The following is a 15,048-nucleotide window of genomic DNA, read 5'->3' on the forward strand; positions in this document are numbered from 1 at the left end:
TTTGAGAGAGAGGGGGGACTGAGAGAGAGAGAGGGTTGTAAGAAAGAGAGGGGGAACTGAGAGGGAGGCATGTAAGAGAGAAGGGGACTGAGAGATGGTGCGTTGAGAGAGAGAGAGAGAGAGAATGGGGCTGGGAGAGATGGGGGGGGGGGGGGTGCTCAGAGATACAGGAGGGGCTGAGAGAGAGAGGAGAGTGAGGAGGGAGATGAGAGAGGGAGAGAGAGAGACTCTTGGCTCTGTCCCTATTTGCAGTAGCTGCTCTCCCCCCCAGTCTCTGTCTGCAGGCAGGTCTGTGTATAATCATGTCTGGTACCTTCCATGTCAGTCTCTGTGTGCTCTCTGCTCTGTTCCTTCTAGCAGGCTCCCTTGTAGCCTGTGCCTCCCACCCGTCCTCGTCTTCCAGGCCTCCCAGTCAGCCTGTTCTCCTGGTCTTACTGTTGGTGTTTTAGCAGAGAGGAGGTTTGAGGAGTTCAGGCTCTGGGCGGCCCTGGGATGCTGCGCCTGCTGCTTGCCTCTTCGGGGGTCAAGGAGGTAGTGATGCTTTTTTTCTCCCTCCTCTGGCTCTCCGGCCTATCTCTTCACCTACCCCGCGAAGGCTGCGGGACCGCCCACTCACGCGCCTTGTGCAGATAGATTCCCACGCCTCGCCGCTATTTGCTGCCGCGCTCCTGCCCCCACATACCTGGACTCTTCATGGATCTCCCTCTACCTGCGATCACCAGACTGCTCGCGTGCCCACAGAGAGGGCTCTGCGTGCCAGCTGTGGCACGCGTGCCATAGGTTCGCCATCACTGCTCTATGGGCACATAGCAGCTTTACGGACACAGCTGCACATCCTAATTTGACAGGCGCGCAGGGGCGGCTTCACAACTCTGTCCGGATCCACTCTGCCGCACCTTCACAGCTGTCAAATTAGGAAGTGTGGTTGTGTCTGTACAGCCTCTTCATCTCCATAGAGTAACATAGGCTGCCTGCATGCAGCTCCAGCTACTTAATCAAAGGACTCTATAATGCTGTACAGGCCACAAACGCCCATATGAATGAGGCCTTATGCTGCAGTGAATCTAAAATAAAAATGACATGCATACATTTGGACACGAGAATGAAAATGTAGACTAAAACAGCTATAAATGTATGCAGCAGAGTTCATGACCCCTACATTTTCTATAGGCATTTTAAGATATATGATTTGGGGCCTTGAACTGTTATGTATAACTGAGTTTGCTACAGTTTTGTGATCTTTTCCATAGCTCTACTTCGATTCAATCAATCCATTATGGTGTCCCGACATGATCCAGCATCACGGAAAAAAGTGGTGGAGGAAGTGAAGAGACGAGCAACCTCCCGTGGGGAGTGGCCACAGGTGGAGTGCGAATTCCTCTCTCATAGAGATGATCCTATTGTTTATCCATTAAAAACCTATTTACAGTTCAATTCAAGTTTTATAGAACCATGTTCTGTCTTTCTTTAAGTTGGCAAGGGAGGGAGAAAATTCTCTCTGCTGTGTCTTTTTATTTTGACAATGGGACCCCCCATCAGAATACACTGATCAGCACTGCAGCTGATTGGCTGTATGGGGTTATCGAATGCTGATTATCAAGCATGACCATTCAACAGAAGGCTGTTGAACGACCAGCTTCTGGTGAGTAGAGAGGCTACACACGGATCGAATTTTGAATTTCTATCCATATATAGCCAGCTTCTGCAGGTGTATAAAGTTGCAGTTCACTGACTGCTCTGTGTATGCTGCTTGATTTTCAAATCAAAAAGGCTTCAAAAGACAGCTTTAGTAAAGTGATGCCTCCTGAGCACAGTCAGCCTGGTAAAATAATTGCCTTCCTCCCACTCCTGAGACCTTCACAGCACAGCCTTTGCAAATTATACATCCCAAGAGGAAACCCTTTCTATTGTGCACAGGCACTATGCCCTTATTCATTCTTGTGGAAGAGCCATTCTCCACTGGTTTGTTAGAGGCCACCATGGCTCATCTACAGCAATAAAAGTGGCTGCTGTGGACTAGTCAATTTTTTGGCAAAGGCTTTTTAGTGCCAGATAGGACCTCACAGTAACGATTTTGAGAGCAGAGAGGAAGGGAAGTATTTTACAAGATGTTCTGCACTCTGGGGGTGGGGAGTGCAGTTAACCTATAAAAGTAATCATTGTCAATATTTTTTATGTATAGAATGTCCACTTTAGCATAAAATACTGCTCTTACTGTAACTTGTAACAAAAGGAATGGTAGCAAGAAAGCTAGAAAAAGATTGGGAAGGAAACCCAAGCCGTATAGGCTAAAAAATGAATATCTTTATTGAAAAAATATATACAAAATGTAACGCATCTATCGGCAATAGGTCACAACAAGGACATACATACAGACCCCGTTCACACTGGGGCGACCTGGTCGCCTGACAAGTCGCCGTGGGTCGCCTGCTATAGAGCAGCACAGGACCCGTTCTAATAGGAGCGACACAAGTCGCTCCGACTTAGAAAAAGGGTCCGGAGCTTCTTTGGGGCGACCTGGAGCGACCAGCATTGACTTCAATGATATGAAGTCCGTGCCGGCCGCTCCGAGGTCGCGGTGCGAGCTGCGCACCGCGACTTCACAGGTCGCCCGGCAAAGTCGGGTCGCCCCAGTGTGAACAGGGTCTCACTAAAATAAACCAAATGGTGTAGCAGGTTAAATGACAGAAGCAAACTGAACAATAGACATTTCATAGACCTGATGATACCATGCTGCGCTGGTTAGGTTGGATGTGATATGGAAGCAACAGTGAACTAAAGTGCTTTACTTTCAGCTAAATTCACAGAGCTAACATCCAATCTGATCAGCAATGGTCAAGTGTATGGGTCATTAGAAACCAATTAGATGTATTCATGCAATCAAGGTACTGAGCTGTTAATGGAAATCACTGATGAAAGTTATCATAATAACTGGCCAGTTCGTGTATAAGGAAATTGAAAAACCATATAGATCATGCAAGCCAATGATCCATCCAGTGAAAAAACAGATGATATTTTAAATTACCGGTAGTTTCTGAGGATTTAATACATGTATATTTGCTTATAAACTTTTACATAACTCAGCTTGTAATTTAAAGTTATGGGCACTTTAACCGTTCCTTCATGTTTTAAATTTTTTTTTAGGTTTTGTTTTTCCCAGAGGGAACAAATGGTAATGGACAAGTGTTACTGAAATTTAAGCCAGGTAAAAAGAGGGCTAACCGTACCATTGCCCAATGAGAATATTTCTCCTGTACGTACTATGTATTTACTATAGTTACTCCTGTGTTGTTCTTCAGGTGCCTTTGTGGCAGGAGTGCCTGTTCAGCCAGTGCTAATGCGATATCCTAACAAACTAGTGAGTAACATTGCTTGGGTTAGGTTTTTCCTATTTTCAAGTGTTAATTATTTTAGGTATCTACAAAAAAAAAAAAAATACAATATGTGCTATGTGGAAAAAAAGCAGTTGTATAAGGCTTATGCAAAAAATGTAATCGGTCTTTAAAGAATATAGTTGTTTTTATAAATTTGTGGGTTGCTGTTACTGACCTTGTTGACCTAAATGACAATTGCCTGGTTGTCTTGTTGATCCTCTGGTTTTGGTTGTTTTTGATTCTCTGACCCAGAATAAATATCCAGATCGATGAAGTCATGACGGATAACACATGTTGTCTCCAGCATACAGCTGAGTCAAATAACAGAACCCTTTAGTTAGGAAAAAATATTTGCATTTCAGCATCAGACAGTTAATAAGCAGTGCCTGCCAGACCTCATATGGCTTCATGTACCGTACACTTGCAGACTATCCTTGGAACCGTCTCGGTTTTAGGTCTCTAATGGGAAATACTAAGCAAACACGAGAGAGACAGCCATACAGCCAAATTTGTACCATAAAAGCTTAGTATTATAAATATGGATTCAAATTTATGTTCAAGTCCTAAGCCTCACAAACAGTGGGGGGATATACTGATTCTGTCAACCTTGCTGTTGGGAATATCTGAAATCATTTTTATAGTGCGTGTGCATGTTCTATATATTATACACTCTTTGTGAATCCTTGGAGTGACCTCATTTTAAATTCTTTTTAAAATTGTAAAAGTAGTATTCTTGTTCCTGTTAAGAAAATTTGGCATGGAGTATATAGGTTTGGTATAAAATATAATTACCACTGCAGTGTTTATGTGGCAGTCCAGCTCCACGAAATCATTCCAGTGATCTGGTCCTTTTGCTGCTAACCTTGTTGCCTTCAGATTTTGGTAATTGCTCTCTAGACTTCATTGGAAAAAGATCTGTTGATGTGCTTCATAGGGATGAAACTACATTGGGCTGAAAGTAAAGGCCCGTACACACGATAAGGGAATCTGTAGGGAAAATTCGCCTGACGACCGATCTGACGATTTTCGGATTGTTAGTATGGTGCTTTCGACAGCAACTCCGACTTTTCGGGTGACAAAATCCTGATGTGCAGGCTATAAAATTTTTGTTGTCCGTAATACAATGTCCGATTTTCGTCTCATTAGTACAGATTTCGACTGAAAAAAATCTTAAGAGCAAGACTAGGCATGCTCAGAGACGAAAGAACACATACAAAGCAATCCAACACATGACATCACTTCTAAAATAGAATTCTGTCGTATGGGAAAATTCGTAACCTCTTCACTTTCCACATCAGACTAGCATGCCACAAAAAAAACAGACGACAGATCGTTTGATAATCTGATCGTGTGAATGGGGCTTAAGGCTCTGTTTGAAGTCCACTCTTCACTTTTAACATCCATCTATAGCAGTAGGACAAGTTTTGGTCAGCTGTAGAAATAGTTTTGGTTAGCTATAAGTGGAATACCCCTTATGTGTTGGCCAGTTATATCTGGTGGCGGTAGTTTAGCCCAGTTTGCGCCTAAAGGCGTGCTTTGCCAGAAAATCCAGGGCAATTTATCAGACTGTTAAAGACCAACTGTACTCTAAAATGATATTTTATTATTGTGTGGTTGTTGATAAACTGAAACTCACGGTGGCTTCTTATGTTTCTTGGTGACTCGACTTGTTAGAGGTCTCCACCAGAACTCTCTGCCCACCCCCTACCTCCCGGCTGCATTGTGACAACCTTACAAAACCAAATGACAGCCTCTTTGCTTCTTCTCATTTTCATTTTGTTTTAATTATTTTAAATAATTGATTTTCTTGTCAATACGCAGCCTGCAACAATTTGGACATGGAAAGGAAATGGCGTGTAAGTAAACAATTTTTTCCCACTGCTTTTCAGTGATTGTATTACACTCTATATTTATTACTTGCCTCATCACTGATCATTTCACATTCCAGAAGCGAGCAGTTTTGTTGCTGTTGTCTCCACACCTAGAGGATATTGTTATTATATGAATTTGATGATATATGGATGGATTATAAATGTTTTTAACCAGTTAAAGCTTTGATTTGTTGGGATATAATACAATATATATGGTAAAGTAAGATATGAGGGCAATATATTTATATACTGTGTATGTGTATGTATATATATATGTGTGTGTGTGTGTGTGTATGTGTGTGTGTATATATATATATATATATATATATATATATATATATATATATATATATATATATATATATATATATATATATATATATATATAAATATAATTATTTTTTTTTTTTTAAGAAAGCTGTTTACGTAGTCATTGCCCAACGTATGCTCACAGTGTGTGCCTCTAATGACACAAACAGACCAATAGTAACTCAGAGTTCTCTCAGACTAACCTGACAGGCATTTACCAGCCCACTTCATTGCTGACCAAATAATTGGCAATTTCAGAACTTCAGTCTTCATTTGAATGAAAACTGATTGAATGGAATTGAGTAGTTCACAGCAATCTTCCATCCACAAGTTTTATTTTTATTCCGGTATCAAGCTGATCAAAAGTAATCAAAATTGTGGTAGTTTTTGAGTGTGTTTTTTTTAACACAGTTTTTATAATTCGTTTTGCGTGAAACCTAAAAAAAAAAAAAACTGAAAAAGAAATACATTTTTTTTCCAAATTATGTTTTTTGAGTGATATATTCAACAGATTTAGAGACCGCAATACCCAGTTAAAGACTTGATACAGTATTGTGATGAAAGAAGTCCTTTACTCCCAGGTTCACAAAGTGAAATATTTGAAAGATCACCTGATTTCCTCTACTGGACAAGCTTTCTTTATAATTTAACTCAATTACTTTACGGCTGAAATGACTGACTACAAAGGAAATATACGGGCATGAATGGTCTGTTCTGTCTGTAGCAGCCGGAGTTTAAAAAAACAATGATATATTTAAATACTGTAGAAAGATATTCCCAGTTTAGATATGGGTGACCTGGAGCAGGGGCTGAAAAAGTCCTTGCTATGGAAAGAGGAAAGACCTAGCTAAACCTGTATCCCTCTCAGAGCATACCTAACACCAAGTAGGCTTTTATAATTTCAGTCCAGTATGCTTTAGGGGCTAGTTCATGCCACATGCAGTCCAGTGTGTTTTTGTTTTTTTTTCTGCATCAAAAATGAATGGACAAAAGGTTACATGGATTTCAGTGGCAAAGTTCACACCATTGTATTACATTCCAGTACAGTCAACAAAAGTAGAGCATGCTGCATTTTTTTGCAAGGAAATGCACCTGAGTGCACGAAAAACAGACCGGAACTTGCAAGAAAATCCCAGGGAATTTTGGGGGAAAAACAGAATGGGAAAAAAAGGAAAGGAACGCATTGAAAATGCACAAAAAAAAACCTCACTGGAATGTATCAAAAACGCGCATGCAGAAACTCATTCAGAACTCATCTGGACTACATTTCTGTGGTGTGAACTGACCCTAAAAGTACAGAGTCAGACTTTTTTTTTTTTTTTTTTTTAAACAATTTTCTAGACCCCACCTTAGCATTTTACCCTCTTTTTCGACTCCTAAATTTGTTTGCTAACTAAGCTGCTCTTATTGCACACAGACACCATAGTCCCCCATTGGCTATCTTGCTCAGCTGCTACTGTGGACAATTGGCCGAATTAAGTCAATAGTCCCTTACCCTTTTAAGAAATTGGAATTTGTCTTAAAGTCATATGACAAAATCTGAAAGATTTTTAGCATCGCTTTATACCCTCTTTATAGCCTGTCTACATGAGTTCAATCAAAAAGACCTTTTTCTGGGAGTGTTCACATTTGATACTGAGAAGGAGACCCTCGCCTAGATGCAATGTCAAGTCAACAGATTTATTTCACAGCAAAACTCCTGCCTTTTGGAATGGCATGGAGACAAAAAATGGTGGATGATTTGATCTGCTTATCCCTAATGGGCCATGTCACACTGGTAGTTTTTCCCCTGGGGATTCACGTGTTGCAGAATACCTGTAATGTACCTGCCCTTTCTCTAAGGCTACGTTCATATTGGCGTAGCGGATCACAGGCAGAATCCCTGCGATTCTGCCCACGATCCGGAAATCATTGCAAATCGCGGGACGCCTGTGCGTTGCCGTTGATTTGCAATGGCACCCCAAATGCTGTGCGATGTTGCCGCGATTTCCGCCTGCCGAATCGCGGTAACATCATGGGTCGCATGACGCCCAAAAAAGGTACAAGAGCTTCTTCGGGGCGCCATGCGTCCCGCAATTTTGTTTGCGCGATGTTACCGCGATTCGGCAGGTGGAAATCGTTGCAACATCGCACAGCGCTTGGGGTGCCATTGCAAATCAACGGCAACGCACAGGCGTCCTGCGATTTGCAATGATTTCCGGTGATTCTGCCCGCGATCCGATACGCCAACATGTGAACGTAGCCTAATAGAAGTTGCTCCTTTGCCACAATGGAGCAATCGCTCACTGGTTTGGGTAGCGAGGGAGTGATGCCATTGGGGAAGGCAAGTTTTAATTTTAAAGATTCGTCACAGGTAAGTTTTCGCTAACAATTGAATAACTAGTGAGGCATAAAATTAATATTGACAATAAATTAGAAGTACTAGTGCTTATGCAACAGTAGTCTTGGGATTGTTACGTACTCCTCTAAGTCTTATCAAAGTATGATGATTTATTAGTCAACTTTGAACATGTTTGACATATCAGAGCCAGCTAGCCAGCCTAACAAATCTGTTATTTGTTTCTTTTTATTCCCTTTTATTTATCCATACATCTTCTTTCTGCAGGTTAAAGGTCCTCTGGCTTACAATGTCCCAGTTTTACATTAACTTGGAGATCGAGGTAAGAAATATATTGTTTTGTGGCTATTAGTGTACAGCTGCTTATTTTGGCTTTCTCTAAGCTGATTCTATCCACAGATGTAGGTGCTCCAATCCATTTTTTTTTTATTATTTTTTATTTTTTTATTTTAGTTCTTGCCAGTTTACAATCCAAGTCCTGAAGAAAAATCAGATCCTGCATTATATGCCAGCAACATGCAGAAGTTTATGGCAAAGTGAGTTTGAAGTGAAAGGCTGTGGTGAATAAAAAATGTGAACCTGGGGGACTTGACTTGGGATAAAAGTAACAATATACAGGTGCATCTCAAAAAATGAGAATAATAACAAAAAGTTAATATTTTATTCCCATTCAAAAAGTAAAATCTGTATATTTTATATACATGTGTTTGACACAGAATGATATATTTCTAGCATTTATTTTTTCATTTTAATAATTATGGCATACAGCTAGTGAAAACCCAAAATTCAGTATCTCCGAAAAATATAATATTACATAAGACCAATAAAAAAAATGTTTTCAATAAGCCAACATTTCATTATTAAAAAAAAGTATGTCCATGTACAGTATAGTATGCACTCAATGCTTGGTCAGGGCTCATTTTGCATGAATTACTGCATCAATGTGGTGTGGCATGGAGGTGATCGGGCTGTGGCGCTGCTGAGGTGTTATGGAAGCCCAGGTTGCTTTTATATTGGCCTTCAGCTCGTCTGCGTTGTTGGGTCTGGTGTCTCTCATCTTCCTCTTGACAAAACCCCACAAATTCTCTATGGGGTTTAGGTCAGGCGAGTTTGCTGGCCAATCAAGCACAGGGATACCATGATCATTAAACCAGGTACAGATACTTTTGGTAGTGTGGGCAGGTGCCAAATCCTGCTAGAAAATGAAATCATGAAAATCAAAGACCTTTTGTGACTTAGCCTCCTTGTGGAGGGTGTCAATGACTGTCTTTTGGACAACTGTCAAGTCAGCAGTCTTCCCCATGATTGTGTAACCTCCTGAACCACACTGAGAGACCATTTAAAGGCTCAGGAAACCCTTACAGGTGTGTTGGGTTAATTAGCTGTCTAGATAGACTACAATATTGAACTTTTTTTACAATATTCTAATTTTCTGAGATGAATTTGGGGTTTTCACTAGCTGTAAGCCATAATCCTCAAAAAAAAAAAAAAAATGCCTGAAATATATTACTCCATGAGTAATGATTCCTATATAATATAAGTTTCACTTTTTGAGTTGAACCACTGAAATTAAGTTTTTGATGTTATTTTATTTTTTGAGATGCACTTGTACATACGCTGCATAATTTTTGTTAGCATTGCACCACATCCATCCTATCATTGCTAGTGATAATTGGTGAGAGTATGGCCATGGTGTTGGTGTTCACAAGCAGAAAAAAACTCCCCATTGTCCGTTGCATGATAAAGCCGTTCTTTACTGAGCTTACAAGGCCGTTCTTTACTGAGCTTACAAGACTGTTCTTTACTGAGCTTACAAAGAAAAAAGTTTGAATTAAAACAGAGTGAAAATTAGATGGCTATGGGTACATCTGTCATATAGTATAATTTACCAGTACCTTTATAACCAATAGAACCATCTCATCATTATAATTGCCATTCTGGTTTACCATCTGTATTTGATGCATGATGAAACAATTTATGTGATTTTAATTTCAGAGCTCTTGGCAAACCAGCAACAGAATATGAGTTGATGGGAGATACACCAGTAACACCTCTAGGACACCTAAAAGTGCCATTGGACCCTAAATTTTGGGAACTGGGAAAAATCCTGCGGAAGGCTGGGTGAGTCATGTCTGTACTGAAAAGTCTGTTACCAGATAACACATTGCTTAACCGATTGCTGACCAGCCACCGTAGTTTTACCTGTACGTCGCTTCGCGGGGACGGCTAGGGGGGGCACGCGCCCATTCACCACAGGGCAAGCTAGTCAACAGGTCCAGCGGCCGCGATCGCTCCCTGTGAAGACAGAAGAACGGCGGTCTGCCATTGTAAACACGGCAGACCGCTGTTCTGTCAGTTATGAACCTGGGGATCCTGTGTTCCTCTTATTTAGGAACACAGGTCTCTGTGTTGTCAGCAAGCCCATCCCCCACACAGTTAGAAAGCACCCCCTAGGGACACATTTAACCCTTTGATTGCCCCTGGTGTTAACCCCTTCCCTGCCAGTGTCAGTACAGTAACAGTGCATATTTTTAGCACTGGGTACTGTGGTCATGTCACTGGTCCCCCCCCCCCCCCCAAAACTGGCAAAAATGTCCGTTAGGTGTCCAATCTGTCTGCTGCAATGTCGCAGTCCCACTAAAAATCACTGATCGCCGCCATTACTAGTTAAAATATAAATAGAAATGACATAAATCTTTTCCCTAGTTTGTAGACCCGATAATTCTTGTGCAAACCAATCAATATACACTTCTAGGGATTTTTTTTACAAATAATATGTAGAAGAATACAAATTGGCTTAAAATGATGAAAACATTTTATTTTTTAATTTCTATTTTTTTTTTTTTTTTTTGGGAATGTTTTGTATAGCATAAAATAAAAAATATTTTTTTTTTTCAGAATTGTCGCTCTTTTTTTCTTTATAGCGCAAAAAATAAAAATCGCAGAGGTGATCAAATACCACCAGAAGAAAGCTCTATTTGTGGGTCAAAAAGGACATACATTTTTTAGGGTACAGCGTCGCACGACCGCGCAATTTTTAGTTAAAATAACGCAGTGCCGTATCGCAAGAAATGGCCTGGTCATTAAGGGGGTAAATCCTTCCGGTCCAGAAGTGGTTAAGATATTGACAGATTAAACTTGTATTAGACTGGATGTATGCTGGAGAATATTAATAGATGCACTGGCTACAAAATAGTTTTGAAGCAGAAACCTACATACAGTGTTTTAAAAAAGTTAGATGCTACTGATTTGGATTGGTAAAAAATAGCATTTGTTTTAAGCTGCAATAGTTGTAGAAGGTACCCTAAATACGATTCCTCCACTTACCTATACTGTAGTCCCCCAGAGCCCTAAGACATACTTGGTGCTTTCCCTTATGAGAGCATAAATTCCACTCATCTCCCCACAATTCAGCACCAGTTATTCACCAAGCTACCAAACTACTGCTCTGCACTTCATAGTATTCAAAACGCCAAGATCAGCGTTTTTGAATACTTTGGATTTTTTTAAACTGGCGCCGTTGGCTGCCGAGTAAAATAGAGAGCCGGTCACAATCTCCTGACATGCGAATTGGATGCGGAAAAACCCTCTTCTAAAAACAGTTCGAACCCAGCTTAAATGGTTGCTGCAGAAACCCTTACGCATTTATAAGGTTTCTCATACGGATGAATGATCTATGAATGATATAAGTATTGTATTATGGTGATGTCAAGAGTGAACACAATAATGACATTTCCCTTGTCCTTCAAAGGTTCTCATTTGACAGTGTCCAGGGGTTGATTGATCTCTGTCTGGAGGGGGTATGTTCTCGTGTAGGACTAGAAGAACTGGCGGAGAAGCTGGGGCTCACCCAGACTGATGTCATTTCCAGAGTTTTCAGTTACTTTCCAAAGGTGAGGTGCTTGGTAAAAGGTTTAGTATTGCAGTGTGATAAACTATATATATATATATATATATATATATATATATATATATATATATATATATTAGGTATCATTAAGTCATTCAGACTAAGTAAACCTTATACAAGAAATATGCAGGCTACTATTATTGACCTCCTTCTGAAAATGGCTTGTTACTTGGCTGAACCTCTGGCTTTAGTACTTTTCATGGTCACCGACCAAGAACAAATACTGTATGCATATCAGGAAAGTTACAGTAAAGTCAAAAGTTTTTATTTGTGAGGTCAGAGTGTCAACATAACAGCCAAGCAACTAGCATTAACAGAATGAGATGTTAGCAATCAAAGCCTCCAGCATATTTTTTTTTTTTTTAATTCATTAACCCAAGTGCACTAACACAGCTACTAATGAAAAGCCATAGAATAATCTATGTGCTTACTAGAGCTGCACGATTAATGTTAAAAAATTGCGATCTCGATTAACCCCCCCCGCCACGATCCTAAGACGGCATTTCCTCGATTCATACAGAGCTGTTCTCTGCTCACTCACAGCTGTTGGAAAAAAAAGAGCCTCCAGCAAATGTTTATCAACATTGTTAAGGCTGCGAGATAACTATAAACACAATGTTTTACAATGTATCATTTTGTTCTTTTAGATCAAAAGAATGAATTCCCATCTGTAAAAGAGGTCAGTTTAACCTCTTAACTACTTGCTGACTGCCAGCAGTACATCTACTGCGGCAGGTCGGCTCTCTCACGCGAAACGACATAACTATACGTCGCTTCGCGGGACCGCGAGTGGGGGCACGCACGCCCATTTGCAACAGTGGAAGCTGATCTGCGGGTCCAATGGCCGCGATTGCTGCCAGGCACCCACGATCGTCGTTCTGTCAGCAATGAACACAGGGCTCCTGTGTCCCTCCTATTTAAGAACACGGGTCCCTGTGTTCATTCCATAAGTCCATCCCCCACACAGTTAGAAAGCAACCCCTAGGGACACATTTAACCCTTTGATCGCCTTGATGTTAACCCCTTCCCTGCCAGTGTCAGTACAGTAACAGTGCATATTTTTAGCACTGATTACTGTAGTAATGTCACTGGTCCCCCCCCCCCCCCAAAAGTGGCAAAAATGTCAGGTGTCTCATCTGTCCAACGCAATATTGCAGTCCCTCTAAAAATCGCTGATCGCCGCCATTACTAGTAAAAAAAAATAAAAATGACATAAATCTTTCCCTTAGTTTGTATAACTTTTGCTCAAACCAATCAATATACGCTTATTGGGGTTTTTTTTACCAAAAATATATAGCAGAAGGTGATTAAATACCACCAAAAGAAAGTGCTATTTGTGTTAAAAAAAGGACATCAATTTAATTTGGGTACAGCGTCGCATGACCGCGCAATTGTCAGTTAAAGTAACGCACTGCCGAATCACAAAAAATGGCCTGGTCATTAAATCAAGGGGGAAAACCTTCCAGTCTAGAAGTGGTTAAAGACTGAGCCTTTTTCTAAAACTTGTTGCTTACAAGTTAAAATCAGTATTCTTTACTAGAAAATTAACCAAATATTATATATACATATATTTTTTAGCAGAGACCCTAGAGAATAAAATGGGGATCGTTGCAGTATTTTATGTCACACTGTATTTGCGCAGCGGTCTTTCAAACACAATTTTTTGGGGGAAAAATACACTTTACCCATTTTTTTGTAAAATGTGAAAGATGATGTTACGTTGAGAATCGTGATCTTTATTCTAAGCAAATAAATTGTGATTCTCATTTTATCCAGAATTGTGAAGCTCTAGTGCTTACTATGCATTGCCACACTTTGTGATTACAAGGCTGGTATTGGCTACAGTAAAACCAAATTTTTTAGCTGTAGCCTGTTAGAGAAAAACTTCAAAAGTATTTAAATTCAAGCTTTTATTTTAGTGTTTGGTGAAGTTGGGAAGGATTAGATCCCTTGTCAGATTTGTATTGATTTTGTGACCCAACTAGGTAGAGTTGTCCTCTCTGATGTTCACTCCCCCTGGGACTAAAAGGGAGACAAAATACACAATTTTGACTTGTCACTGGAGCAAGAGTAGTTTCCCTAATCATTTTCCAGGGCAGCAACCTGAGAGAGGATGGGTTCCTCTCTCTACGGGAAGCACAAGCTGAACAGTGAAAAAACACTTCCGTACAGCCCCCCCCCCCCCCCAATCTCCCAGTTTAGATTGTGTTTAATGCTGTCCAGGAGCAGCAGAACATTTTGTTTTCATCCGCTCATATAACTGCTAGGTCAGTGGCCTCCCCTTCTGATGCTCAAGGGCCTCTGGTTCCATGGACTTCCTGCTGCATCCAGGGGGTTCATGCCCTGTCCTAATTTTCCCAGGCTAATTGTGAGTGCTACTCTGTGTCTCATGGTGGTGGTGTCAGAGACCAAGGCTAGTGATCTAGAAGGCAATGTGTGGCCCAGGCCTCGGTTTGGTAGTGTGGCGCATTGCTTCTGGCCGACTGCGATGATGTAATTCTGGGAAGCACAGTGTGGGGGAACTCCGCACCACTTCAATATCGGGAATTTTGAGGAAGGAGAAGAAGCCCAAACTAAGACCTGGAGCCAGTGAGTCTTTTCCTGTTGTGCCCTGTTTTGTAGTTAAACATTCATATTGCCAGCATGCCAGGGGTCTTCAAAGTGTCAATTGCCTGACAAAGGGGTTTTGTCTGACCCCAAAACGTTTCACTCTTTCACCTTGATTAGAACATTTGAACATTATTTGAAGAACCCTGGTGTCCTGGAAATATGTAAGTTCATCTGGGATCTTGCATGTTTTTAGCTGGTAGTTGCTGCAGCACCCACCCACTTTTCAGCCTACTACAGGAACATGTGTGATGGAAAATTTGTTTGCTGTTTCGTAGATAGGCACATTATGGACTCGGGTTTTGGGTTTCAAAGTTCAGACTCCTCAACAGTTGTTATACCTGTCCCCTAAGCTTCTGTAAGTGTACCTGCTGCTGTCCTAGGAAACAGCAAAATAGTTGCTTGTTTTCTTGCTGGATGGCCTGTGGGCCAGCAGCATTCTCTTCTGGATATGGCTGGCCCACCTGACCCTTACTTTGAGCTGATGACAGGGGGGGTTTCCTTACTTTTTCCAGGATCTTGGCCCTCCTTTTTGCCTTTTTGGGGCAAACTACTTAAACCTTTTTGTCTGTAAGCTCTTTCCTACTTCTCCCCTTAGGGAGTCTGGGTGATGACTTGCGCTGACTGCTGGTAGCAGTG

At 41.0% G+C, this 15,048-nt stretch overlaps 1 protein-coding gene across 1 annotated transcript in view; it reads left to right on the top strand.

The window, feature by feature from the left end:
- Positions 1–15,048, top strand: part of LPCAT4 (lysophosphatidylcholine acyltransferase 4) — a 63,935-nt gene that overhangs the window by 43,254 nt on the left and 5,633 nt on the right. The window contains exons 4-11 of the mRNA XM_082259861.1: positions 1,251–1,363; positions 3,145–3,205; positions 3,300–3,358; positions 5,196–5,230; positions 8,160–8,214; positions 8,346–8,428; positions 9,888–10,013; positions 11,644–11,785. Of these exons, the coding sequence (XP_082115987.1) occupies positions 1,251–1,363; positions 3,145–3,205; positions 3,300–3,358; positions 5,196–5,230; positions 8,160–8,214; positions 8,346–8,428; positions 9,888–10,013; positions 11,644–11,785 (674 nt within the window). The remainder of the gene's footprint in view (positions 1–1,250; positions 1,364–3,144; positions 3,206–3,299; positions 3,359–5,195; positions 5,231–8,159; positions 8,215–8,345; positions 8,429–9,887; positions 10,014–11,643; positions 11,786–15,048) is intronic.

This window comes from Pelophylax lessonae, assembly GCF_965119305.1.
Source record: "Pelophylax lessonae genome assembly, chromosome: 1".
Taxonomy (NCBI): domain Eukaryota; kingdom Metazoa; phylum Chordata; class Amphibia; order Anura; family Ranidae; genus Pelophylax; species Pelophylax lessonae.